The sequence below is a fragment of the Mizuhopecten yessoensis genome, unplaced genomic scaffold (genome assembly GCF_002113885.1).
Source record: "Mizuhopecten yessoensis strain PY_sf001 unplaced genomic scaffold, ASM211388v2 scaffold11017, whole genome shotgun sequence".
NCBI lineage: Eukaryota > Metazoa > Mollusca > Bivalvia > Pectinida > Pectinidae > Mizuhopecten > Mizuhopecten yessoensis.
This window is the reverse complement of record NW_018408837.1, coordinates 647,996-675,986: the sequence shown is the minus strand read 5'-3', so window position 1 is coordinate 675,986 and position 27,991 is coordinate 647,996. Positions and strand designations below refer to the sequence as shown.

The following is a 27,991-nucleotide window of genomic DNA, read 5'->3' as shown; positions in this document are numbered from 1 at the left end:
TGTTTGAAGATTTTAAGACATTCAACACCTTTGACCTTGAAAGTTGGTCAAGGTCATACATTTTCACAAACTTCGTAACTCTTCATCCCAGCATGCTACAGGTTCAATATCAGTACCCTGGACCTTTTGGTTATTGAGAAGAAGTTGTTTGAAAGATTTTAAGACAACTGACCCCAGTGACCTTGAAAGTTGGTCAAGGTCATTCATTTGAACACAGTTGGTGGTCCTTCATCCCAGCATGCTACAGGGCCAATATCAGTACCCTGGGCCTTTTGGTTATTGAGAAGAACTTGTTTTAAGATTTTAAGTCATCTGACCCCAGCGACCATGAAAGTGGGTTAAGGTCATTCATTTGAACAACTTGGTAGCCCTTCATCCCAGCATGCTACATACCCAATATAAGTACCCTGGGCCTTTGGTTACTGAGTAGAAGTTGATTGAAGATTTTAAGACATCTGACCCTAGCTACCTTGAAAGTTGGTCAAGGTCATTCGTTTGAACAAACTTGGTAGCCCTTCATCCCAGCATGCTACAGACCTAATATCAGTACCCTGGGCCTTTCGGTTATTGAGAAGAAGTTGTTTGAAAATTTTAACATATTTGACCCCTGTGACCTTGAAAGTGGGTCAAGGTAATTTATTTTAACAAAATTTGTAGCCCTTCATCCCAACATGCTTCAGGCCTTATATCAGTACCCTGGGCTTTTTGGTTATTGAGAAGAAGTTGTTTAAAGTAAAACGTTGATGCCGGACAGACGGACGCCAGATGCCGGACGGAAAGACAACGGACGCCGCACCATGGCATAGCTCACTTGCCCTTTGGTTAGGTGAGCTTAAAAGTGACCAATTGCTTGCTAGGCTGACAATTGTCCTTTTAAGATTACAGAGGAGCAACACCCGACTTCAAAGCCAGTCAACTTTATTGTTATGCTGCCTTGTGAGTCCTTAATGCGCATCAAAGGATCTAACTGGTCTAGTAGATCATCTGTGAGGTGGTGCATACACCACAGTGGTTTTGATTTCGTTACAGCATTTTCCAAGGACGCGGATTATGTAAGGATTGTAACCCCTGCAATATCGATCGAGGATGGATGATTGACACACATGATTAGGATGTATCAAACCCTCGGATCACCTTGTATTGTCTGTGTGTCGACCGAAAGTTTACGGACTCACTGATCCGTTCACTGTACATACAGCGACACTGGCTCTTACATCTCAAACTTATAATAAATATATTTAATTATTTCAACTAAGAAGTCTTGGGGATAGGGCTATACAACTCCTGAGTGAAATTATCACAATAGACTGTCCACTGTGAGAAAACTATTAGTCACAGTTACGTTTCTTTAGAGTTGTCAATATTGTTCCGTTTGACAGAACTCCAACATCAGAGTTTAAATCCAGAGTGAATCGCTGCAACACCAAAAGTCAAATTCTCGTAAGTCACCATTTTGAATCCAGATCTTCTTATTATCGAGGCAAATTCTTCCTGAAAAGGGAAAAAAACCACTGTAATAATTTGAATTTATACCCCAAATGTTTCCAGGAATATTTCACCACCCCACTCCCCTCCCTTTCTATCAAGTTGATGAAAGGGATGTTTAAACAATTTGCCAACATGTTTTTGATATAATTTCAAAAGATGTATATTCTACATAAATATTTTTATGGTCTTTCAGCCAACACAGCCATTCAGATGAAAACCATCGAACATCTAACTCCAAACCTTTGAATCTGTCATGAGAAAATCCAAGGTTGCAGAGAAGATGTGTGTGAATAAGAGCATACCATGGATTTTGAGGATAACGCTTCTATTAAGTTCTTCAAAGTTTTCAAAACTAAAGATCACGGGGAAGATATATGAAAATTTCAGCAAGCATGACTAGGATACTTTTTTTAGTTAACCCAAGTCACATCCGACCCTTATCAATTCAAACACTGGGCAAGTCCATTTTAAAAATGTAGGGGGTCGAGTTAAAGTGCTAAATATTGGTTTATCAAGCTGCACTTTCAATATATCATCATTATGGTAAAAAAAAAAAAGAAGCTTTTTCATCGAGTGAAAATATTGTCAATTAAAACAGTTTTGAAAATATTTCCATACATTCAGTCTCTTTGGCTTAGGAATGTTCCAGACTAAATGAAACTTTATACTACTCTATTCCAGCATGCTACTGGTCAAATACCATCACCAAGGGACTCCTGGTAAGGCAGAAGTTGTTTAAAGGTTTTTACATATTTGACCCCATTCAATCTTTAAAGTAGGTCAAGGTCATTTATTTGAAGAAACTTCACAGCACTCTGTCCAGGTACCTACTATCCAAATATCATGGCCCTAGAACTTTATAGCACTCTGTCCCAGGTACCTACTGGCCAAATATCATGGCCCTAGAACTTTATAGCACTCTGTCCCAGGTACCTACTGGCCAAATATCATGGCCCTAGAACTTTATAGCACTCTGTCCCAGGTACCTACTGGCCAAATATCATGGCCCTAGAACTTTATAGCACTCTGTCCCAGGTACCTACTGGCCAAATATCATGGCCCTAGAACTTTATAGCACTCTGTCCCAGGTACCTACTGGCCAAATATCATGGCCCTAGAACTTTATAGCACTCTGTCCCAGGTACCTACTGGCCAAATATCATGGCCCTAGAACTTTATAGCACTTTGTCCTAGGTACCTACTGGCCAAATATCATGGCCCTAGAACTTTATAGCATCCTGTCCCAGTACCTACTGGCCAGATATCATGGCCCTAGAACTTTAAACCACTCTGTCCCTGTACCTACTGGCCAGATATCATGACCCTAGAACTTTTTAGCACTCTGTCCCTGTACCTACAGGCCAGATATCATGGCCCTAGAACTTTAAACCACTCTGTCCATGTACCTACAGGCCAGATATCATGGCCCTAGAACTTTATACCACTCTGTACCAGTACCTACTGGCCAGATATCATGGCCCTAGAACTTTATACCACTCTGTCCCTGTACCTACTGGCCAGATATCATGGCTCTAGAACTTTATACCACTCTGTCCCTGTACCTTCTGGCCAGATATCATGGCCCTAGAACTTTTTAGCACTCTGACCCTGTACCTACAGGCCAGATATCATGGCCTTAGAACTTTATACCACTCTGTCCCAGGTACCTTCTGGCCAGATATCACGGCCTTAGCACTTTATACCACTCTGTCCCTGTACCTTCTGGCCAGATATCATGGCCCTAGAACTTTATACCACTCTGTCCCTGTACCTACTGGCCAGATATCATGGCCCTAGAACTTTTTAGCACTCTGTCCCTGTACCTACAGGCCAGAAATCATGGCCCTAGAACTTTATACCACTCTGTCCCAGTACCTACTGGCCAGATATCATGACCCTAGAACTTTATAGCACTTTGTCCCTGTACCTACTGGCCAGATATCATGGCCCTAGAACTTTATAGCACTCTGTCCCAGGTACCTACTGGCCAGATATCATGGCCCTAGAACTTTATACCACTCTGTCCCAGTACCTACAGGCCGTATATCATGGCCTTAGAACTTTATACCACTCTGTCCCTGTACCTTCTGGCCAGATATCACGGCCTAAGCACTTTATACCACTCTGTCCCTGTACCTTCTGGCCAGATATCATGGCCCTAGAACTTTATACCACTCTGTCCCTGTACCTTCTGGCCAGATATCATGGCCCTAGAACTTTATACCACTCTGTCCCAGTACCTACTGGCCAGATATCATGGCCCTAGAACTTTATACCACTCTGTCCCAGTACCTACTGGCCAGATATCATGGCCCTATAACTTTATACCACTCTGTCCCAGGTAACTACTGGCCAGATATCATGGCCCTAGAACTTTATACCACTCTGTCCCAGTACCTTCTGGCCAGATATCATGGCCCTAGAACTTTATACCACTCTGTCCCAGGTACCTACTGGCCAGATATCATGGCCCTAGAACTTTATACCACTCTGTCCCAGTACCTACTGGCCAGATATCATGGCCCTAGAACTTTATACCACTCTGTCCCAGTACCTACTGGCCAGATATCATGGCCCTAGAACTTTATACCACTCTGTCCCAGTACCTACTGGCCAGATATCATGGCCCTAGAACTTTATACCACTCTGTCCCAGTACCTACTGGCCAGATATCATGGCCCTAGAACTTTATACCACTCTGTCCCAGTACCTACTGGCCAGATATCATGGCCCTAGAACTTTATACCACTCTGTCCCAGTACCTACTGGCCAGATATCATGGCCCTAGAACTTTATACCACTCTGTCCCAGTACCTACTGGCCAGATATCATGGCCCTAGAACTTTATACCACTCTGTCCCAGTACCTACTGGCCAGATATCATGGCCCTAGAACTTTATACCACTCTGTCCCAGTACCTACTGGCCAGATATCATGGCCCTAGAACTTTATACCACTCTGTCCCAGGTACCTACTGGCCAGATATCATGGCCCTAGAACTTTATACCCCTCTGTCCCAGTACCTTCTGGCTAGATATCATGGCCCTAGAACTTTTATAACACTCTGTCCCTGTACCTTCTGGCCAGTTAACATGGCCTTAGAACTTTATAGCACTCTGTCCCAGGTACCTACTGACCAGATATCATGGCCCTAGAACTTTATACCACTCTGTCCCTGTACCTACTGGCCAGATATCATGGCCCTAGAACTTTTTAGCACTCTGTCCCTGTACCTACAGGCCAGAAATCATGGCCCTAGAACTTTATACCACTCTGTCCCTGTACCTACTGGCCAGATATCATGACCCTAGAACTTTTTAGCACTCTGTCCCTGTACCTACAGGCCAGAAATCATGGCCCTAGAACTTTATACCACTCTGTCCCTGTACCTTCTGGCCAGATATCATGGCCCTAGAACTTTTTAGCACTCTGTCCCTGTACCTACAGGCCAGAAATCATGGCCCTAGAACTTTATACCACTCTGTCCCAGGCACCTACTGGCCATATATCATGGCCCTAGCACTTTATACCACTCTGTCCCTGTACCTACTGGCCAGATATCATGACCCTAGAACTTTTTAGCACTCTGTCCCTGTACCTACAGGCCAGAAATCATGGCCCTAGAACTTTATACCACTCTGTCCCAGGTCCCTAGTGGCAATATATCATGGCCCTAGAACTTTATACCACTCTGTCCCAGTACCTTCTGGCCAGATATCATGGCCCTAGAACTTTTTAGCACTCTGTCCCTGTACCTACAGGCCAGAAATCATGGCCCTAGAACTTTATACCACTCTGTCCCAGGTACCTCATGGCCATATATCATGGCCCTAGAACTTTATACCACTCTGTCCCAGTACCTTCTGGCTAGATATCATGGCTCTAGAACTTTTATAACACTCTGTCCCTGTACCTTCTGGCCAGTTAACATGTCCTTAGAACTTTATAGCACTCTGTCCCAGGTACTTACTGACCAGATATCATGGCCCTAGAACTTTATAGCACTCTGTGCCAGTACCTACTGGCCAGATATCATGGCCCTAAAACTTTATACCACTCCGTCCCTGTACCTTCTGGCCAGATATCATGGCCCTAGAACTTTTTAGCACTCTGTCCCTGTACCTACAGGCCAGAAATCATGGCCCTAGAACTTTATACCACTCTGTCCCAGGTACCTCATGGCCATATATCATGGCCCTAGAACTTTATACCACTCTGTCCCAGTACCTTCTGGCCAGATATCATGGCCCTATAACTTTATACCACTCTGTCCCAGTACCTTCTGGCCAGATATCATGGCCCTATAACTTTATACCCCTCTGTCCCAGGTACCTACTGGCCAGATATCATGGCCCTAGATCTTTATACCACTCTGTCCCAGTACCTACTGGCCAGATATCATGGCCCTATAACTTTATACCACTCTGTCCCAGTACCTTCTGGCTAGATATCATGGCTCTAGAACTTTTATAACACTCTGTCCCTGTACCTTCTGGCCAGTTAACATGGCCTTAGAACTTTATAGCACTCTGTCCCAGGTACTTACTGACCAGATATCATGGCCCTAGAACTTTATACCACTCTGTCCCAGTACCTACTGGCCAGATATCATGGCCCTATAACTTTATACCCCTCTGTCCCAGGTACCTACTGGCCAGATATCATGGCCCTAGATCTTTATAGCACTCTGTCCCAGGTACCTACTGGCCATATATCATGGCCCTAGAACTTTATACCACTCTGTCCCAGTACCTTCTGGCCAGATATCATGGCCCTATAACTTTATACCACTCTGTCCCAGGTAACTACTGGCCAGATATCATGGCCCTAGAACTTTATAGCACTCTGTCCCAGGTACCGACAGGCCAGATATCATGGCCCTTGAACTTTATACCACTCTGTCCCTGTACCGACAGGCCAGATATCATGGCCCTTGAACTTTATACCACTCTGTCCCAGTACCTACTGGCCAGATATCATGGCCCTATAACTTTATACCACTCTGTCCCAGGTACCTACTGGCCATATATCATGGCCCTAGAACTTTATACCACTCTGTCCCTGTACCTACTGGCCAGATATCATGGCCCTAGAACTTTACAGCACAGGAAACTTGGGCTAGCACTAGCCTATGACAGTAAAACTGTTCAGCTCTGATATCAGAGTACTTGTTTGTAAGTCTTCAAAGCACAGATAACACAGCCAATCAGCTTTATGACATTTCAATAAATTTTTGTTATAAATTCATCGAATATCTAACTCAAATCTGTCATGAGAAAAAATCGAAGGAGGCATAGTAGATATGTTTTCATTGAGACCATACCATGGATTTGGAATATAATCCTAAATTTTGTTCATCAAAGTTTCCAATCTTAAGATCATGAAGAAAATATGTGAAAATTTCAGGAAGCATGACTAGGGTATTTTTTTTTAGTTAACCCATTCACCCCCCAGGTCACATTTGAACCTTACCAAATCAAAGGCTGGGCAAGTCCATTTTAAAAATGTAGGGGTGAATGAGTTAAAGTGCTGATCAGGGATCTTCCTAAATTTGCCAAAAGATTTATGGTCTTTCAGCCTACTCAGATATTGGTTCAACAAGCTGCACTTTAAATATCATATCATGGCTCGGAGTCCTCGCCGTAAAACAAGACAAACAAACTGAACATCAACTGTGATATAGCCTAAAAGCTTGTAAACAAAATCTGGCAAGATAAGTAAATACCTCCTCAATGCTTGGCACAGGGTAAACAAACAGATATACCTGTGGTTTTCAGTATAAAGGGTGTTCTTGTGGCCTCTTACGCTTGGCACAGAAAATGACTGTTTAATGGTTTTCATTATAAAAAAAAGTTTTCCATGGCGTCTTGCGCTTAGCACAGAATAAATATATATTTAAAGTTTACTTTTTTACCTTTATCATTTTGAAAAGTTTTCGGTGACCTTTCATAGTTGGTACAGAATAAATTAAACTTAAAATTTACTGTTTTACCATTTTCTTTTTAAAAATGTTCGTTGATCTTTTATGGTTGGTACGGAATAAATATAAATTCAGATTTACTGTTTTACCATTTTCATTTTAAAAGTATTTTATTACCTTTTTGTACAGAAAAAATGAAGCTTTAGATCTACGGTTTTCAATATAAAAAAAATCTGTCCCTGTAGCCACTTATACTATCTATACCTTTATCACAAAAAAAACCCAAACAGATAACATTGTTTTTTCATACAGTAAGTGCCCATACCGCTTCATATGCTTGTCATATTAATATATTTACATTTGCTCTGCAACCCACTATATGAACATTACCAGCAGAAATGCATTTCATTTGAGTATGAAAGCAAAAACTCTTGTGACGTGACACCTGGTTTACTTATGACGTCATAGATTAACCTTGCTCAATGAGAGTGTTGTCGCTTTGCTTCGGAAAACATGGAGAATGCCCCTGCGTCAAACGTTCAAATGACTACAGTAATTATTGGCGCTGATTTTATTTAATAGGACTGTTCTGTCAATATCGTTTAAAGGACGACGCATATACAAAATGCAGTAAATAAATAAATAATTTAAGAACAAATGAATACAAGAATTACGCGTAATTATATGTGTCGCCTGTCCCGCTTTGTCAATATAATAAGCATTTGACATAGTAGATAAGGAAACGACCGTAAACGCAAAATCATAACCAGGCGCGTAGCTAGCCCCTTTACCATGTGTAAGCCCCGACATGGGGTTGCCGAAGGCAGCCCTCCCCCCCCCCCCCCCCCCCCCCCCCCACGAAGCGCATAGCGCGAGCAGGGGGGGGGAACGGGAGTGGGTCTTCCCCCTCCCGTAAGGGGGGTCTGGGGAGTCTCCCCCATGAAAACTTTGTTTTCTAGAACGTCTCAGGGGCCATTTCCCACGTCCTGATGTCTGAGATAATGATATGTTGTAAACTATAATATAGTTTTAAAAAAGGGGCCATACTTGCCCCGGTCTCCCCTACACATGTATAATACATGTGTAGGGGGGACCGGGGCAAACACGGCCCCTTTTCTTTTTTCAAGACGGTATGGAAGGCATGAACTATTAATATTGAAATACATATTTATATATGTCATTTAGAAAAGAAATGTATTGTCTTTCATAAACTAATAACCAAATCGTAAACAAGACCATATTTTGGGAATTATTGGACTTTTTAGGTCGAGAGAGTTGGGGGCCGGACGAGCCCCGCCCTGAGGTAAATCCGGCCCCTACCAGGGCAAGTATGGCATGAAGGATAGAGAAGACAATTTACTAATAAGTGTATGGAATTTCATTCAATTCTGTTGGAAAATAAGTCCAGAACAAATCAGTGAATACAAAGAAAAAAATACTTAATTTTTGCGACGTAAAAATATTATTTTTGTGGTCAATTGGGTGACGTTATCAATAGTGACGTCACTTGGCACAATAACAGTTGCATTCGGGGTGGCCGAATGTGCCCCGGCAAAAGGGGCCGAACGTGCCCCAAATTGATATTTTCATAAAAAAAACCCATTGATTGTCTGTGTCCACTGTGCCATACTCGGAGTCGTTTGCGCCAGGCGTGAGTTTCTCAATTTACTCAATCGAGCAGTTTAGTTCCGCCTGGAACTGTCCATTAATGCAATGGACATTTCTAAACTTCATACAATCATATTTGAGGAATTACATATGTCTACTACCCATGATACATGTATGATTGAGGTTTGATTGGTCTAGCTCTTATACTTTGTCAAAAAGAGCCTAATATGCAAGAGATAAACGCAAAACCTTAATGTTGAGTTTTTTTCGAAGTCCAGAAATTTGAGGTTTTTAGCAAAAAATACAGAAATCGTTGAAATGCTAGTAAAGCTAGTTGAAACAATTTTCCTCCACATTGAAATATCTTCATATTAGGGCCCTGATTTGTATAGCCTGATCAGCTTACACAAGTTATCAAAATGCAATTTATTTTTCAAGTTTCTTGTCTTCATGTAAATATTTAGTTTTAACATACATATGCACATGTAACTCAAGTTTTTTTCATTTCAATCTTTTTGAAAATATTTTAGATGATTTTTTTTAGTTAATTTCTTGTCAAGCTAACCATACTTTGAAGGCCTTAATATATATCACTATACTGGAGTAAACAGTATGTCTGAATACACAGGGTTCATATTGGACAGAATGTCATGATACTAAGATTCCAGGTTAGAATGGCATCATTGCAGATAACTCATAGCCATAAACCTAAAATTTCTAATTTTCATACAAATTTGCACTTTTGGTAATTTCAGAAAATTTGTAGATATACATCAGAAAAATTCTAAATTTTTATACTGGTAGTCTGTAGACGTTAAAAATTTACTTTCCAGAAAGACAAACTATTTTTGTATAGAAGTATTTCTTTCAAGAGAAAATGAAAAAGACATTTTCAAAAAGGAATAATTGCCTTTAATGATGAAATCTTTCAAGTAGAAAAATCAAAGCTTAGAAGTAATTACAAATTGTATTGCCCTTTAACCCCCTACACTCTGCTAATTTTCATTCTGCCAAGATTGAGAGGGTTCTTACGCAGGGAGAACGGGAGATTAAATTCCACTTATATCATTGTAAACATGACTGGAGTAGGGCCAAAAGGGAGAGGCACATTGACCATCACAACAACCACATTCCACTTGGGTCGAAGCCATTTCATTTTACACTCGATATCTAAACTAAATTTTATCAAAGTGTTAAAGGAATATATCTGAGTGACTATTTTCGATTTGATAAAATTCTAAGGGAATGTGACTTTTAAAATTTCATTGAAGAGTTAAGAGTATGCCAAAGCATCTGTTATTCTAGTTTTCACTGATAAAATATTGTATGTTCCGTAACATTTTCTGAATGTCTACATCTTTTTGATACAATTCAATACTAAAGAAACATTCTCTCATCAACTTTTCTATAAAAAAATATTTTTAGATTTTTTTTGATAAAAGAAATTTAAAAAGTATCTTTTTTCATGTTATGTTAATTATCAATATTGCTTGATGTGTGATTAATTTACATTTCTACAATATTATTATAACGTTGGTTCCCTGCCTTTTATACACTAGTTAAATATATTCTCTGTAAACTGGTGTTGGATCCCATTCTGCTCTGATGCTGATGTAATATAGTAACAGTCCTTAATAACGGTCAAATAATGTGATCCCTGGAGTTGTGTCCGGTTTAGACAGGGTCCAATGTACAAATTGTTAACCATTAAGTTTATACATTTTGATAGAACAACAAGAGTAACTTAACCCTTTCACCCCTATGTAACTTTAGTAGACTCTACCATGCATTGATATGGATGAGTCCATTATGGTCTACAGTGGTGAAAGGGTTCAGAATCTGTATTAGGCACAGCACATATCCCTAGACAACAGTTGTGTTCGGTTTAGACAGGGTCCACTGTACAAATTGTTAACCATTAAGTTTATACATTTTGATAGAACAGCAACAATTTAGGTCTTTATATCAGCCACTGTACATATCTCTAGACCTGCATGCACTTCAACACAGAAAAGGTGTATCACTCACACAAGATGGCTATCAAATACTTGAGTGAAATATACGCCTCGCACCTGTTCCAAGAATTTCAAAGTCTGGTCAACTTGACGCATCATAAGTACAAACATTTCATGTTGTATATTTAAAAAAAGTGCAATTCAAAATTAAAAGTACATGTTAAGGGACATGGAATTAATCAATTGAAAAACAAAACTAATAAAACTTTTCTTTAAAACATTGAGATATTTCTCACAATTGAACTTTTTTGGAAACTTGTATCATAGATTCGTTAAGCCGATCAGATTTTGAACAAGCGAATCCAAGATATTCAATCCTTGAATAGCTTAATGATTACTGAATACAAGCATGTTCATAACTTCTCAAAATTATAAATTACAATTACATAAATAGAAAATCAAAATGATAAAAATGTGGAAAAGAAACACAGAAATATTTGTAAATTTCCAACTCTCTCATGAAATTTAATTTTAAGAAAAAAGTATAGACAAGATATTAAGTTGACAAGGCTAATAAGAGCGGTGGCCTGAAGGTTATCTAGGGTAAGGTAAGTATAAAGTTGTGTCATAGGGGAACAGAGCCACGGGCTTAAAGGTGTATAAAGGGAAATGTCATTATTGTGCCTGGTGATGTATATCTCTGTTATATCGGAATCCCAGCAACCACCCAAATCATATACCTTCTAGAGGAATGTTGGCTTAGCATTAAAGGCACAACGTCCTAAAACACTGAATATGGATCATTTTTTTTTTATAACTTTTTATAATGATAATAATTTGAGGTTCTTATTTACTGATTTATTACAACCTAGTTCATAGGTCGTCTCAAATCGGTTCACACATTATTATCTGTGGTAATAGGGCCTTTGCAACCAGCCAATATCTTTCTCAACTCCCTGGGGAGCATACAGACGGATCTGCCATTTCGGCGCTAATAGCTAGCATTCAACAATTCTAGCACTGCCCAACCACGTACTCATTTACAGCTGAGTAGACTGGAACAAGCAGAGTAAAGTATCTTGCTCAACGATACAACACCGTGCTGTGGCGTGACTCGAACCGGCAACCTTTCGGTCACTAGCCCGGCGTATGCGCGTCCTACCACTAGACTACCATGCCTCCTATTTATTTATTCAAAGGACATTTTATATAATATAGGTACATATAATACTGTATAACTTTCTCTCACTCCACACCAGTACTGTTGTAATGGTCAACTACGGTAAACCTCCGGTCAGTTCGAATAGGCGGACAGTTTGAAGACACGTTTTGAATAATAAAAATAAAAAAAATCTGTCAAGTGATAGTTCGAACCCTGCTTACACACATTCTGGATTGTTCGAACACACAATTTGAGTAGTTGTAAGGCCCTTAGAAATATATGTATTCTATATATATCTATATTACTTTTATTGAGAGACAGAAAAGGGGAAGTATTCAGTGTCAGAAAAAAAAGTTAAAGCATAAAGGAAAGCAGGTTTAGAGAAAGTAAATAGGATCAGCAGAATGATGATAAATAGGACCACAGGTCAATACTGATAGGATGATGCAATAGCATAGCAATAACATACATGTAGATAAGGACATCTTGTCAGACAATTGTCTTATTCAGGTAAATTCAACATGTTTTTTCTATCATTTTTTTTATTTTTTTTTATAATACATTCATTGCATGTAGTACTATACATTACTGTCCATGTAATTATTAGAGTGTAATACAATTCTTTGTTACCCCTTGATTGATCTTGTTTCACTTCTACTTCACCCTCATGAAACATGATTAATGTCAGGGAAACAATCAATCATGTTTCCCTTCCACAAGTACAAGAAATATAATGTAATTATATATAGTGTAATATGATTCTTTGTTACCCCTTGATTGATCTAATTTCACTTTTACTTCACCCTAAGGAAACATGATAAAACTCTGGGGAACAATTAATCATGTTTCCCTACGAAAAGTACAAGAAATATAATGTAATTATATATAGTGTAATATAATTCTTTGTTAATTACTCCTTGATTGATCTTGTTTCACTTTTACTTCACCCTCATGAAACATGATTAATGTCAGGGAAACAATCAATCATGTTTCCTTCCACAAGAAATATAATGTAACCATATAAAGTGTAACACAAATCTTTGTTATCTCTCCATCTTATTTCACGTCTTCTTCACCCTCATGAAACGTGAATAATCTCTGGGAAACAATAAATAGTGTTTCCCTACCACAAGTACAAGAAATATATAATGTAATACAATTCTTTGTTATCCCTTTGCTTAATCTTGTTTCACTTCTTATTCACCCACATGCAACATGAATAATCTCTGGAAAATAATTAATCGTGTTATTCTACCACACCTACAATGGAAATTTTAGTGTACCAAAATTTACCCGTAATAGGAACACAACAGTAAAGACGATCAGGCCTACAAGCAATTGTCGTCTCTGCTTTAGTCACAGTTTCACCAAAAATGAAGGAGAGATGACTGAGAAAACTTGTGTTATACACAAGATCTTTTACTTCAAAGTCATGTAAATTTAGCCAAATTTGCTTGATTGTAAATCAATTAACAAGTTTAATTGAAAATAGAACTTACGAATGACTGTTTCTATTTTGACTGGTTTTCGCCTAGTTTTTCTCTTAGCTACCTACCATAAAGCACACTCTTGAATAAACTTAATATTTCTCCTAAAGATGTATTACAGGTGCCTACACATTATCCTTTGATATTAAGTTTGTTCAAGCATGCACTCTATAGTTTCCAGGAAAAAAATATGCAAAATATGACAATATTCACTAAATATTGAAATTTTTCTAATTGATGCAAATCTGAACTTGTTACCATGGCAACAGTAATTAAAAATACAAATTAATATTTTATGATAGTATTTGGGAAGTATTCAAAATTAAAGAAAGAGTTGTTTGAAAGATCATTTAAAGGTTTTGAATTTTGAAGCATTTGGGGGCCAAAACAGGCCCAGACCATACATAGCCCTTTGTGTTCGTTTGCTGGAAGTGTTACAAAGTCGTCTTTTTTNTCCTGTGGTCAAGTGATCTCCTATAGTTACTGCAGGGTGTGTGTAATGATCATAACAGGTGTGTTCGAGTCAAACGAATGATTTTCAGAGTTATTTTGATACATAAAAAGGGAAAGATAGATTGAGCAAAGCAGTTTCAGTCACGTTTCACACACTTTCTCCTTCATCGGAAATGTGGAATAAGGGAGATAATAATAAATAATAATAATTTGAGGTTCTTATACACCGCTTTATCACAAACTAGTTCATAGGTCGTCTTAAAACGGTTCACAAATTATTATCCGTGATTATAGGGCCTTTGCAACCAGCCAATATCTTTCTCAACTCCCTGGGGAGCATACAGCCGGTGCTGCCATTTCGGCGCTCACAGCTAGCATTCTACAATTCTAGCACTGCCCAACCACGTACTCATTTACAGCTGAGTAGTCTGGAACAAGCAGAGTAAAGTATCTTGCTCAAAGATACAACACAGTATCGTGTCGTGATGCGAACCCGCAACCCTTCGGTCACGAGCCTTGCATCCTACCACTAGACTACCGTGCCGCCTAAAGATCTCCCTCATTGGAGGTTTCATATGATAAATAAAAGTGGGAAACATCGTTTACCTGGTCCGGGAACTGTCGTATGCTCTCCACCAGGTACTGATAGGATTTCCAGTCCCTGGCTAAGACCTGTCCCATCACAGGGATAACTTGAAAGGAGTAGTTATCGTATGCGCTGTTGAAAAAAAGAAAACAGTCATTTTTGATGCACAGGAAAACTCTGCCCGGCCTTACAGTAGTACTTTTATTTATTGCAGCAATGTTAGTATCTTTAATATATATTTTCTTCAGGCTATGAAGAAAAAGATAATTGTTTTGTTTTTTAAATTCTCTAGGCAGATTTATATAGTCACAGTTTGTTTCCTACAGTTAAGTGATAGCTTCGCTAAACAATGCAACGTTTTCTATATCAATCGAGGGTATGGCATCATATTTTTTCTCAAAATGTTACGAAAGAAATAACTCGTTTAGGATATGTGTATTTTATATGAAGAAAAGGACAAACTCATCCCTATGGAAGTAGGAAGGGAGATAATCTCATATACATGAATGCTGTTTTTCATTACACTCAAATGAACCTAGTTGAAGATTAAGATACACTGATTTCAGATTTCTTTTCCAGAGTTATGAATTAGATTATGAAAGATATTTCTTAAGGGACTCTCAAAATAGATACTTTTTCAGTAATCTTCTAGTTTCACTTGACTCGATTCCACGGTTAACTCATTCAACCCCGTAGACAAATTTGAACTCTTCCCATTCAAAGGTTGGAATAGTTCATTATGAAATTTTAGGGGTGAATGAGTTGACATGTAATGACTACAACAGACAACCTACCTGCGTAGTAGCGGATTGGTCACCTGACTAAACTCCAGACACATAAACCGTCCTCCCGGTTTTAATACTCGATACGCCTCTTCCACCACCTGTCGGTTAATCAGTACTGAGATGTAACACCGCATTTGATTGGTCAATCGAAATAATTTGCAATGATAAAACACTGTATTCCATTCTTAATATCTCATTTGCATATGAAGCCTGGGTGGTGATTATCAATGACTTCATGTCATGGAATTGATTATTCATGACGTCACAAACACCAGCGTGACCCCAAAAGGTCAATGTAATTCTGCCTCACTTTGAATATTCCTGACTTCACCAATCCACAGTAGAGTAGCCAAATTTTTGAAGAAAATGTTCAAAAATATCTTTAAATCGTCATTTCTTTTGGTGGTTTTAGCTTATATGACTGAAAATGGTGATAACTATATTGTGTTTTGAGATTTGTTGCAGTAATTATTATACGGCATGATTGTATTGTCACAAATAACCATTTTATTGGCTCCACTCCGCGTCTGCAGTAAAACTCAATTTGCCAGACTATTATCATGATATACCAAAACAAATTTCAAAATTCAGTAAGGATATCATCTAAATGTATATGTAACAACACTGGAAATTGTAGCCTACAGGTACATGTACCAAATCATGTTTCAACCATGGACTCAAGAAAATCTTAATGAACACTCTTAAAAACAGAGCGATATGTTCAAAGGTTTAGGATAACGATTAAGTTCAGATTCGCTAAACAATCAGAATCTCCTTTACTATTACATTTGATTTAAGAGCCATGTTTGAGTATCCCGGTGTTAGGCAAGATTGGTCATATTAGTGATTAGGCATATAGTTTTAACAGGACAGGAAAAATAAAATGGGCTGGAAACTGAAATTTGAACCAGGCCAGTATTAAAACGTTAATTTTTCTAAGCCCTACTCAGAATTTTACATTTGGGTAGGGTAGTCAAGAAAATATTTCATTACGTTTTTTATATAATTTAACAGGTTTAACCTTTTTTTTTTACTCATTTGTAACATAAGGCCCCCCTCCATCCCTCCCAAGAAAAATGTGTGTTTTCTGTTTCTGTTTGAAAAGAATTAGGTATTGTAGGTAGGCATTTTTTTTTCTCTCAATATTTTTACTATGCTTATACTTAGTACAGTAGCACCTCACTGTAATGCTACAGCACAGTAGCATCTCACTGTAATGCTATAGCACGGTAGCACCTCACTGTAATGCTACAGCAGCACAGTAGCACCTCACTGTAATGCTACAGCACAGTAGCATCTCACTGTAATGCTATAGCACAGTAGCACCTCACTGTAATGCTACAGCATGGTAGCACCTCACTGTAATGCTACAGCACAGTAGCACCTCACTGTAACGCTACAGCACAGTAGCATCTCACTGTAACGCTACAGCACAGTAGCATCTCACTGTAATGCTACAGCACAGTAGCACCTCACTGTAATGCTACAGCACAGTAGCACCTCACTGTAATGCTACAGCACAGTAGCACCTCACTGTAATGCTACAGCACAGTAGCACCTCACTGTAATGCTACAGCACAGTAGCACCTCACTGTAATGCTACAGCACAGTAGCACCTCACTGTAATGCTACAGCACAGTAGCACCTCACTGTAATGCTACAGCACAGTAGCACCTCACTGTAATGCTACAGCACAGTAGCACCTCACTGTAATGCTACAGCACAGTAGCACCTCACTGTAATGCTACAGCACAGTAGCACCTCACTGTAATGCTACAGCACAGTAGCACCTCACTGTAATGCTACAGCACAGTAGCACCTCACTGTAATGCTACAGCACAGTAGCACCTCACTGTAATGCTACAGCACAGTAGCACCTCACTGTAATGCTACAGCACAGTAGCACCTCACTGTAATGCTACAGCACAGTAGCACCTCACTGTAATGCTACAGCACAGTAGCACCTCACTGTAATGCTACAGCACAGTAGCACCTCACTGTAATGCTACAGCACAGTAGCACCTCACTGTAATGCTACAGCACAGTAGCACCTCACTGTAATGCTACAGCACAGTAGCACCTCACTGTAATGCTACAGCACAGTAGCACCTCACTGTAATGCTACAGCACAGTAGCACCTCACTGTAATGCTACAGCACAGTAGCACCTCACTGTAATGCTACAGCACAGTAGCACCTCACTGTAATGCTACAGCACAGTAGCACCTCACTGTAATGCTACAGCACAGTAGCACCTCACTGTAATGCTACAGCACAGTAGCACCTCACTGTAATGCTACAGCACAGTAGCACCTCACTGTAATGCTACAGCACAGTAGCACCTCACTGTAATGCTACAGCACAGTAGCACCTCACTGTAATGCTACAGCACAGTAGCACCTCACTGTAATGCTACAGCACAGTAGCACCTCACTGTAATGCTACAGCACAGTAGCACCTCACTGTAATGCTACAGCACAGTAGCACCTCACTGTAATGCTACAGCACAGTAGCACCTCACTGTAATGCTACAGCACAGTAGCACCTCACTGTAATGCTACAGCACAGTAGCACCTCACTGTAATGCTACAGCACAGTAGCACCTCACTGTAATGCTACAGCACAGTAGCACCTCACTGTAATGCTACAGCACAGTAGCACCTCACTGTAATGCTACAGCACAGTAGCACCTCACTGTAATGCTACAGCACAGTAGCACCTCACTGTAATGCTACAGCACAGTAGCACCTCACTGTAATGCTACAGCACAGTAGCACCTCACTGTAATGCTACAGCACAGTAGCACCTCACTGTAATGCTACAGCACAGTAGCACCTCACTGTAATGCTACAGCACAGTAGCACCTCACTGTAATGCTACAGCACAGTAGCACCTCACTGTAATGCTACAGCACAGTAGCACCTCACTGTAATGCTACAGCACAGTAGCACCTCACTGTAATGCTACAGCACAGTAGCACCTCACTGTAATGCTACAGCACAGTAGCACCTCACTGTAATGCTACAGCACAGTAGCACCTCACTGTAATGCTACAGCACAGTAGCACCTCACTGTAATGCTACAGCACAGTAGCACCTCACTGTAATGCTACAGCACAGTAGCACCTCACTGTAATGCTACAGCACAGTAGCACCTCACTGTAATGCTACAGCACAGTAGCACCTCACTGTAATGCTACAGCACAGTAGCACCTCACTGTAATGCTACAGCACAGTAGCACCTCACTGTAATGCTACAGCACAGTAGCACCTCACTGTAATGCTACAGCACAGTAGCACCTCACTGTAATGCTACAGCACAGTAGCACCTCACTGTAATGCTACAGCACAGTAGCACCTCACTGTAATGCTACAGCACAGTAGCACCTCACTGTAATGCTACAGCACAGTAGCACCTCACTGTAATGCTACAGCACAGTAGCACCTCACTGTAATGCTACAGCACAGTAGCACCTCACTGTAATGCTACAGCACAGTAGCACCTCACTGTAATGCTACAGCACAGTAGCACCTCACTGTAATGCTACAGCACAGTAGCACCTCACTGTAATGCTACAGCACAGTAGCACCTCACTGTAATGCTACAGCACAGTAGCACCTCACTGTAATGCTACAGCACAGTAGCACCTCACTGTAATGCTACAGCACAGTAGCACCTCACTGTAATGCTACAGCACAGTAGCACCTCACTGTAATGCTACAGCACAGTAGCACCTCACTGTAATGCTACAGCACAGTAGCACCTCACTGTAATGCTACAGCACAGTAGCACCTCACTGTAATGCTACAGCACAGTAGCACCTCACTGTAATGCTACAGCACAGTAGCACCTCACTGTAATGCTACAGCACAGTAGCACCTCACTGTAATGCTACAGCACAGTAGCACCTCACTGTAATGCTACAGCACAGTAGCACCTCACTGTAATGCTACAGCACAGTAGCACCTCACTGTAATGCTACAGCACAGTAGCACCTCACTGTAATGCTACAGCACAGTAGCACCTCACTGTAATGCTACAGCACAGTAGCACCTCAACACCCACCTCAGACCATTTTATTCTCCACCTGGGTTGTTGGATTTTTAAAACATTACTGACTAAATTTCTGTAAATCAAAAATGATAAAATCAAATCCCTACCTTGTCTACATGGGTACAGTTTCTGATACCAAAGGCAATTGTATAGGCATCAAAGAGGTTGTCCCCGAATGACAGACTCTCAGCATTTCCTTGAACCCATGACAGACCTGGCACCAATGAAAATATAGAAATTAATATTTTTTGATAAGAATGATATTGAGGTCCTTAAATGTATCTATAACTAGAAAAAATCATCTTTTACATCATCTTCGATAGCCAAGGATCAACTCTGTGATTCACATTTTTGGCTGGTTAACATGCATAAAGCCATTGGATTTCAAAACTGATATATGTCCAGATCTATCGATGGTACCATCCGGTATGAATCAAATTTCTCTCTGTTTCAAACAACATTCAATGGCCCATCGTTAGGAAAACATTGAAAATTATAACTAATAATTCGAAGTAAAACAACTACATGTACCTGTACGAGAACATTGAGATGTTCCTGGGTCATTTTAACATAAACTAAACATGCAGGCTACGGTGTATAAATGACATAAAACATATTTTTCTAATTACAGTAAATCCAATGTTTATATATTTCAAATTGAATATCTTAATTGCCTTGTGTTCCGTCACTTAACAATTACAATCGGTCTTATGCAGTACATATACAGGATCTCTAAGAAGATCAACATTCTGAAGTTGAAGTCTCGATGTTTCAAATATTTCCTGATGGTCCCGTAAAGTTTGAAACATAGATGTTTGACTGTACTTGAAATCATAAACTGTTGTGCATTTGTGAAACTCACGAAATTATGTCCGTCAAAAGAATTAACAACTACGGTATACAATGTCGACTTCTGTACAGGTATTTCTTTGAAAAATGTTTGAATGGTTTATTTGTATACCTGTACAAAGGGGAGATAATCCTCTCACCTTTTACTAATCCCATTTCACGAGCTCTCCCTTTTCCCACCTCCAGCATTTCTTTGTTAATATCACAGACAGTTACATGAGTTTTTGGTGACGCACGCTCCAAACTCTCCTCCTCATCAGAAGAGCTCGAGGAGGAATCCGCACTCGACAGAACTTGATCGTCGGCATAATGATCAGGAATTCCAAAAGCCTGAGGGGTAATGTCCCTTGTTAAATCAAAGTCTGAATCGTCGCTTGATTCCGTATTTATATTTCCGTGTTTTCTTTCCAACGATTTTGTATATTTGAGGAATCTAAAAGCAATGTCACCTGTAAAAGAAAGCTGGCCATTAACATAATACCGCTGGTTAGTGATAGGCAATCGATTTAAAATCATAATTGATAATTGGTTTGAAATATCGAAACCCCTGCAAATCGAAAAACTTTATGTTTCATTATTTCAGTAAATGTAAATATAAGCTTTATTTATTTTACAACAATTATGAAAGAAGTTATTTCAACTTATATTAATCACATATGTTGGCCCAGATGATAGAGAGCGCCGGGGAGGTGGGTGGGGGGTGGTGTCTTCATGTCGGAGGAAACCGGAATACCCGAAGAAAAACCCACGTGGTCAAGCAGGTGACCCCATACCTTTTCACATTCGATCGGGGAATCAAACCCCGCTCGCCTTGCTGCACCACCCGACCACCCAACCACCTAATTATTATTTCAGTCTTTTTTAACCTTGTTATAATGATATGCTTGTCCGTGTAGCAAATAACTAGAAATCAAAATCATATATGCTGCACTAAATTTGTTTTAAAAAACAAACTTGTTCCACATTTCTTACAATGAGTGTTGATGTATCAATTGACCTTAGATATATGTATTGTATTGTGAGACTAATGTATTGTATTGTGAGACTAATGTATTGTATTGTGAGTCGTGTAGTGAGATATATATATTGTATTTTAAGCGTTGTATCATGATACATGTAAAACAAATCATCGGGGTGTAGAGCCGACGCCGTACTTCTAATCTAGGATCTGTAGGTTCCGTAATCCCTTGCTTGGATACCCAGGGGTATGCAGGGCGATTGAGGAACGGGAAACTAAAGGCAATATTCAATCGCAACAAGCTCAGGATAGGTTGGTTTCTTTACTGTATGTCTACCGGTTTCGCCCGAACATGTGGGCTTCTTCAGGACAATTTTTCATGTAGAATCTTACCCCTAAGGTACTAAAAATGTGGTTCCATTTTGATCGTTACTTGTGACGTTATACAATGATCTCAGCCAGTAACGATAACTCCGAATATTCCATGACGTTCCGTGATGTACCATCGATGGGCTGTCATGTTATACTCTTATCTTAAAACATTATTTTATTATTATGTATTATCATTATTATAGGTGGGGTGTTAAGATACATGTAGATATATTTTACTTTGTCTTTGAGTGGTGTATACTGATAACTGCTGCATCACTACTGTGAAAGCTTATATGAAGAAATGTATTACCATATATGTAGTCCATGAAACATTACGGTCAGTCAAATATTCGCCACTTACCAGTCAACTCCATATTCCCCTAGATTTAATATTCCCGTTGACATGTAGAGTTTATGAATAGTATGCTGTGTATAAATATTTGTTTTCATGATAAATTTGCCCTCATTTGATGTGAGGAAAAATGTGAAAGTTGAAAACACTGTAAAATTTCTTGCTATTGATGCAAGATATATTTATGCATGTGGGCATAACGTTTCAATGTACGCCTTAACCCTTATATCTTAACCCTTTCACCACTGTAGACCATAATGAACTCATCCATATCAATGCATGGTAGAGCCTACTAAAGTTACATAGGGGTGAAAGGGTTAACCAGCATTTACATTGTCACTGTACCTGTGCCCCCCGCTACGTCCAGTAGCTGTGTCCCCGGATTAGGCGCTAATCTATCTATAAAGCGATCCTTCCAAACCCGGTGGACACCCATACTCATGGCGTCGTTCATCAGGTCATAACTGCCGGCAACCTTTTTAAATACTTCATAAACTGAAAAGATAAGAAACGATACTACAAATTAGGATTCATAATCTAAATATTTGCAAATTTAAACAAATAGTCAAACTTACCAACGCCAGGAAAAAAGATTTTTCTTAGTTTACTCATTCACCCCTGAAGACACATTTGATCTCTTCCAATTCAAAGGTTGGAATAGTTCATTATGAAATCTCAGGGGTGAATGAGTTAAATATATTTTGTTTGACATTTACTCAACAATGAAACAAACACTATATAGCTATACAGAGGACATATTTTAGAACACAGAGGTGACATAAATTTTCAACACCATATTTGACGTCCTTAAATGACCTTCCCAGGACACCAATCAGTTTAACCTACTGGGATTATCCCAATAAGTTAAACTGACAAATCAATATCATATTCAACATATTTACACACCTTATTGTGAAGTGTACCACCTAGCTGAACCTTATTTGGCAAAGATGAAGGGTGTGCTTAAATTGTGTGCTGACACAAAGTATGCTAGACAAGTGTACTGGACAAAATGTATTAGACAAAGAGTGCTAGAATCTTAAGTGTACTAGACAAACTGTGCTAGACAAAGTGAATTATATAAGTGTACTAAGCAAAATGTACCAAACAAAATGTACTATACAAAATGTATATAGAAAGTGTGCTAGATAAGTGTACTAGACAATGAATATAGACAAAGTGTGACGGAATCTTAAGTGTTCTAAACAAAATGTACTAGACAAATTGTTCAGACAAAGAGTGCTAGAATCTCAAGTGTACTAAACAAAATGTACTACACAAAGTGTACTATATAAGTTTATCACATACCTGTTGAATCTTGTTATAGTAATACTAGCAATTTTCAGACCATGAAATACAACGTTCTGTATTGCACATGTGCAATACAGAATGTTGTATTTACCTACATTGTATGGGAATCCCCTTGTCATGGCGAACTGAAAAGTTTCGGGTATTTGCAAACACTATCAAAGTTTATAAAATCTTTGTATTGATCTCTGCCAAATACGGAAGGTATGTGATAAAAGTAAGACCACACACTTGTGTTTTTCTAACGAATCAGAAAGCACTCATTTATTGCGCGGACGTATATATTAACTCGTGGGAGCTCACAGCTGTCACTGCTGCAGGGCTGGCCTGAGGTACACTCGTGAGTAATGGGTGATTAGGGGAGACCATTTTTGGGGGTTCTCCCCAGGGGAGACCACTTTTGGCGGTCCTGGGAGAACAGAGCTAGAGTAACTCCAGGGATTACAGACATATGTAAAGAGCTGTTTCCGGTTTCTTTGTCGAAATAAATTAGCTTAGAGATTCTGTTTCCGGTATTCTTAGCTGTGCTTTATTAGCAAAGTGATTCTTTCAGGTGTTGTTCGAACTATTTACGCAATGTTTCAATATCATGTACAAACTGTAAATAAACATATTAATAAAACTGTGATGATGGTTTATACAATGTACCTGTTGCAAAATTCTCACATTGGTCATGTAACATTATGTAATTGGTTTTGTTAAATCTTTTCCTGTTTTTCTTGAGGTACACATTGATCTTAGAATGTCAAATATGGTAGGAGTTTGTAACAGGTCAGGTAAAATGCACGGCCAGACTGGGATTCGATCCCGGAACTTGGCATCCTTGATACGCTCAGTTTTGTTCTCTCAACTAGTGCACCTCTGGAATATATCATAGCAAATATGGAGGCTCAGTGTGTGCCAACTTGTGGATCATGAGACAAGAAGACTTGTTTGATCCTTTGATGTACATCAAAAGAATATCGCGGTCGCGTAACAGTAAAACTTACTGACTTTAAAATCGGGTGTCCCTCCTTTGTAATCTTCAAAGGACATGTATCAGCCTAGTGATTGATCAGGTTTTATTTACCCGAGACCAATCAAATAGCTTGCAAAGTGCCTTCAATTTTGCTATGACATATTCCAGGGGTGCAGAGAGCGAAAGTGAGCATTAATACCCCTGGATATCGAGGATGGAGACTTGGACACTCTAACCAAATGAACTATATATGTGGTTGCCTGTGAGTCCAGATCCAGGAGGGAGGAATATAGCAGAACTGGACTGATTATCGGCGACCAGGTAGCTGATTTGGTAGATGCCATCAATTGGTTCTGGGTTCGAACCCCAGTCTGGCTGTTGCATTTCTCTTTCTCCTGTTAAGGAGTCATTCATTGTTTTCTTTTGCATTGTTTTGATGTTATATTAACACCAGTGCTGCTTATTCCCATGCTAAATGAAGCAATAGTTAAGGCTTTTTTCCAAATTTAATCAAAATTATCCTGCTCTAAAATTTTGGTAGATTAAAAAACTAAAATTAATACTGTATTTCAAATATTCAAAGTGTAAAATTGGAAAAAGAACATTAAAGTCATGGCTTGCAAGTAAATAAAACACAGATGTGGTAATGTAAAAAGTCAACAAACAGCAATTTCCATGAACGTCTCAACTAATGGTTTTAAAAGTTCTCGGAGAATAGTGACAGTTGAATGTCAAACATTGCATCAGTTACGCAACCAACCTCTTTCTTCTTTATCCTGTTCTGGTATAGATTCGTAACCGAAATGCGTCTGTCTTGATTCCGTATCATCCTTAGGCTGACTATTTCTGTGGACAGTGAAGGATAGATAGCGCTTACACTGTTTTATGGGGTTAGCGATGCTTACCCGGCAACAAAACGCATGAATTCGTATGGGCGCCGCCATATTGAATTGAGTGTTCATTATGCGAATTTTATGATAAATAGAAATATAACAACAATCTTTTAATATTATCATTATTATATATTAATATAAGCAAATATAAAAATATAAATTGTCGATTAAAAAACATAGGTAAATTTTATGGTAATTAGTAGTTATTTTATATATGGTACTTCTACAATTAATCGTTACTCAAAAGTAGCATTCGTGTATCTTCTAGACTTATGACTTTGAAAGGTCTTTCGAACCAAAGGTGTCCCGATAGCACCAGGCCGAAATTGCAACATGGAAGACGCAGACGGCTCTTTGGCCGAACGAGAACGATTTCTCCAGTGTTTTAAGCGATTGAATGGATTCAATTATCGGCGAGATGATGAAGCATCAAGAACTAATTTCAATTTACTGCTTGACGAAATTAATTCTATGGAATATTATATGCGGATTGTCAGAGAAGATGTATGTTTGATAATAATTTTGAAATGAGTCACAACTATAAATGGATGTTTTGTTTTGTTGCCGCATAGCTGAGCTGTTATTTTAGGTAGATGGCATAAAACACCAAAACAGATAAAAACAATTCAAATATACGCAAATAAAAAGGTTACTACTAGAGTGATAATCAATTTATTGAAATAGCTAAAACATTGACTAATGCTTTTATCAATACAGCATCTTTAATTTGAAGATGGTAACAGATGATCAACAGATAGAAATTATTATTGAAAATATTGTTAAATTTATGCCATGTAACTAGAATCAACTTTGAACAAATGTTTTCGACTATAAAGTGTTGGATTTATCGTTATCACATTTTGCTTTTGACATTTTCATGAGCATAAATAAGGTTGAATTGTCTTAAAACCACCAAATGATATTGATTTTACAGTCTCCAAACCATTAATATGACTATTTAATTAATAAACCAAGACAAAGGCTAAGTTCAAACTGGGTCGTGGGTACGAGGCCTGTGTGGGGCAGTCGCCAGGTACTGGCTGCAGGTAGGTGGTTTTCTCTGGGTACTCCGGCCACAAAAACTGGCACATCCTTAAATGACCATATAGCTGTTAATAGGATGTAAAACACAAATAAAACCAAAACAAATTTTCAAAAGTGAAAACTGATCAAAATCTAGCCATGATGATTTTGCTCTTACACTTGCATTGGCCCATTTTGGACAGGAGTACATTGCATAAGGTTTTACCTCTGTTGTTCTTTTGTTTTATATCTTCATCATCATGGAAAGATGTCATTTTCATTGTTGTCTGCAGGCCTAGGTGATTATTTCATTGACAAAAATGGAATTATTATATATAAATTAAATGATTTGTACGGTCTATTTATTATGTATTTATTCAGTCAAAGAAATATTTCGCTTCACATTTATTTTGTAGGAAGCTAACAGACTTATAACCAAGTTTTGTACCGTTGTCCCATTGTATGAAGAAAGATTTCTGGTGAAAGTTTGTCAGGCCATCTTCAACTTTACAGCCAAACAGCAGGTAAAGTTGATCAGTGAATACAATATTATTCTATTATGGCCCTTTCCCGAGGGAACTGTTCTCTTGTAGTGTTGTCTGGGGAGGTATAGTGCCCGAGCCGTTAGCCGAGGGAAAGGGTCATAATAGATTTAGCACATTCACATGACTGTCATTTGACAATAAAAGGTAGCATGTTTAATAATTAACAACAAATGGCAATAAGATAATTTTTTGAGTAGATCTCTCCTTTTTTGTTGCGTATTCAATTCACTGGACTGAATCACCGCTAGGTCACATACGGTTCCCCTTTCCAGTATGAAGTCTTTAAGGACGTCAAATGGTGTCGCCTGCTTCGTCTTTATGCATTGCTGAGCCTCTGCGTAGCAATCGGCATTCCTGGCCCCGAAATTTGAAGCCATTTTGGCAGACGACAACAATGAAGTGAAAGTAGAATGTGTACAGCGCCCCCTAGAAGAGGGGGCGCAACTCTTAGTGTCATGCTACTTTTCCCGCAGTCTCATGATCAGCGATCCAAAAAAAAGGTATAGTGCCCGTCTCCAGGTATAGTTCCCGTTGTCAAGGGCGGATGCTAACTATACCAAATAGAACAAGGGAAGTTATCCAATAGCAATCCTAGAAATTATCATGTGATATACTAAATATATATATACATTGTATGTATTTCTCTCATTTCCGTGGGGGTAAGATAGAGCTGTCCAGAAATTTCGATCTTACACCCCATTTCACAAGACATGACGTAACAATGACATGACGTCACGAATTCTGAATGCGGAAAAGGCAACGTAATGAAATTAAAACCTTTTACGATATATTTATTTACCATACACGTAAGAAAGATAACACATTTGAATTTTTTGTAGAGCTGTCCAGAAATTTCGATCTTAGACCTCATTTCACAAGACATGACATAACAATGACATGACGTCATGAATTCAGATGCCACAATGCGGAAAAGACAACGTAATGAAATTAAAACCTTTTACGATATATATATTCACCATACACGTAAGAAAGATGAGATCAATATGTCTCAGCTGAAACTTACAGACAGGACACTGCAATAAGTAACGGATTTGAATTGTTTGTCGCAGCTGACACTTACAGAGAAGACACTGCATTTAGTAACAGAGTACCTCATATCAGCCCTACAGAGATGTCAGCCCTGGACTCGATCAGAGATACTATTGGCTCTCGGGGCTGTGGTGTACGAATGCTGTGGGCAGCTCACAAAGGTATGTAAAATTTTCTAAAGCCTGTT

At 39.0% G+C, this 27,991-nt stretch overlaps 2 protein-coding genes across 2 annotated transcripts in view; one reads left to right on the top strand and one right to left on the bottom strand.

The window, feature by feature from the left end:
- Window positions 1–695: 695 nt before the first annotated feature.
- On the bottom strand, window positions 696–25,237 carry LOC110464631 (2-methoxy-6-polyprenyl-1,4-benzoquinol methylase, mitochondrial-like). Its single transcript, XM_021519960.1, has 7 exons — window positions 25,054–25,237; window positions 22,373–22,522; window positions 20,486–20,794; window positions 19,604–19,710; window positions 15,454–15,542; window positions 14,680–14,791; window positions 696–1,491 (listed from the first exon to the last, which is right to left on the bottom strand). Exons 1-7 carry the CDS (start codon window positions 25,235–25,237, stop codon window positions 1,390–1,392), a joined length of 1,053 nt encoding a protein of 350 aa, XP_021375635.1. The 3' UTR covers window positions 696–1,389.
- A 263-nt stretch (window positions 25,238–25,500) lies between these two features.
- LOC110464634 (HEAT repeat-containing protein 6-like) overlaps window positions 25,501–27,991 on the top strand; it is a 40,917-nt gene continuing 38,426 nt past the window's right edge. The window contains exons 1-3 of the mRNA XM_021519963.1: window positions 25,501–25,690; window positions 26,626–26,733; window positions 27,825–27,965. Of these exons, the coding sequence (XP_021375638.1) occupies window positions 25,520–25,690; window positions 26,626–26,733; window positions 27,825–27,965 (420 nt within the window). The 5' untranslated portion in view covers window positions 25,501–25,519. The remainder of the gene's footprint in view (window positions 25,691–26,625; window positions 26,734–27,824; window positions 27,966–27,991) is intronic.